The 1,935-nt window shown below is 52.4% G+C and overlaps 1 protein-coding gene across 1 annotated transcript in view; it reads left to right on the plus strand.

Annotated features, from left to right (window-relative positions):
- Positions 1-1,096: 1,096 nt before the first annotated feature.
- LOC104512041 (netrin-1-like) overlaps positions 1,097-1,935 on the plus strand; it is a gene marked incomplete at both ends in the record, with an annotated part of 25,884 nt that continues 25,045 nt past the window's right edge. The window contains one exon of the mRNA XM_010154870.1: positions 1,097-1,128. Coding sequence (XP_010153172.1) covers positions 1,097-1,128 — 32 coding nt within the window. The remainder of the gene's footprint in view (positions 1,129-1,935) is intronic.

Raw genomic sequence — 1,935 nt, forward strand, 5'->3', positions numbered from 1 at the left:
GCATCTTTTAAAATTCTCCCTCCCTGCTGATGGGCCTGTCGATGACCATTGCTGTTGGGGAGATCTGAGGTACGGTGGTGAATCTCCTGCCGAAGGCAGGAGGGAGTACTGCAGGTTGGCACTGTTGCTCTCCACCCATGGAAGTCCGCTGGCAAGACGAGCATCTACCACCCTGTATCTACAGGCTTGGTTTTGAGCTTGGTTTGGCCAGTGAAAATAAGATCTTCAGGGAATTTAGCTGCAAAACTCTATCATCTTGGACCAAACATGTTCCTCACTTTTCAGTGACTTAGAAACTCAGACAAGTTTGAGCAGCTCTTCGTAGAGACAGCAAAAGACACAACCCTACCAGGGAGCAATATTTTCCTTTTCGACCTTGGCTTCAAACGTAAGAGCAATAATTTTCTTTAAGGAAAGAAATCCCCAAATTTGTTAGCATTGGCACAACATCGTATTTTTCACTAGCCTTGTGTCTCATTAGCAGCTGAATCATTTTAGCAGGAACTTTTCCAGAAATATTCAGCCTGAGTCAGACACCCAGACTCAAACATTTCAGCCCAAACCGTGAGTTTGGCATTTTTTTATATATAAAGAAAACGAGGGCCTTATCATTGGAAATCTTGGGCAGACATACATGTTGGTGTTACCAACTTCAGTATTTCAGAGCGCTGTTATATTTTGCAGAACCAGTGTCAACAGGGAAACACCTCCAGGGCCTCCCAGCCCCTGGGGCACATGGGGGTTTGGGAACTGGGCAAATTGGGAAATGAACAGCACTTGGGGTGTATGGCAGCCCCAGGGATGTCCTGGGTCACTCAGATGCCATCTTTTCTAGAGCCTTTCTGCAGAATTGCCATTCCTTAGGCTTTTCATGCATGGAAGCATTGTCTGTTCCCCAAGCCCTTTCTGTGCCACTGGGAAGGTTTTCTCACTGTGTTTCTCCCCAGGACCCCTCTCTCCTGCTTCACCTACATTTGCATTTAGGCTTTTCCTTGTTCTCAGGGCTGCTTCTCGTGGGGGGAGAGAGGGTGGACAGGAGGCATCGGCCTTGTGGGGAGCAGGTTGGAGTGTAAGGGGTTGTCTGAAAATCCTTCAGCCCCAGCAGCAGGGAGGTCTCTGGGTGCATTGGCAGAGATGGGCCTTTCCTTCCCCTCTCACCAGTCCACGCTTGCTTTTGCTGCAAGACAGGTTTGCAGCTCCAGTTCCTTGGGCGATGCCAGTCATGGCTGCATATTTTGTGGTGTGTCCACACACTGTCCTCCACCTCTTTGCTCTAACTGTCAGGAAAACCTGGGGCCTGGCACAGACCCTGTGTCTCTCCCTCACAGCCACAATACCCCAACGGATTTCCCCTTTGGTGGATTAGCTGGAGCAAACCAAACCAATTTCCGATCCTCCTCCTTACTCAGACTTAACAGCGCACGCAAATGAATTTTCCCGAGCAAACGTTTTTGTTTAGTGTCGGCCAACTGGGTCTGTGGTGGGTGGCACCGAGCCACACGGGAGGGCGCGGGGCCGCCTGGCCTGCAAGCAGAGCTGGATCCAGCCGCTCAGTCCCGACGGCTCCAAGCTCCCGGGCCATGCATGCCGTCTGTGCATGGTTTCACTGCCACCACAGCCCGTGTTCATCCATGCTTTGCCATTTTGCTGTAGCAAGCACAAGCAGAAACCCCCTCGCCAGCTTGGGCAGCATGTGTGCTCCCCAGGGGAGATTGCTGCAGGGCCGCATCACCCAGCATCATTCACAGGCTGCAGCCCGCGCTGGACTGGAGGGGCCCGGAGTTGCACACGGTTGTTGTGAAGCTGCTCCAGCTGCTCCAGGTTCATGCCCAGATGATCCAAAACCTCACACCATCCGGAAGCAGGCCTGAAGGGGCACGATGCTGTAGGGGACCAGGGACACCCTCCCGCTCTGTCTCTAGGGGCTTTCTCTTT

This window comes from Eurypyga helias, unplaced genomic scaffold (assembly GCF_000690775.1).
Source record: "Eurypyga helias isolate BGI_N326 unplaced genomic scaffold, ASM69077v1 scaffold17947, whole genome shotgun sequence".
Lineage (NCBI taxonomy): Eukaryota > Metazoa > Chordata > Aves > Eurypygiformes > Eurypygidae > Eurypyga > Eurypyga helias.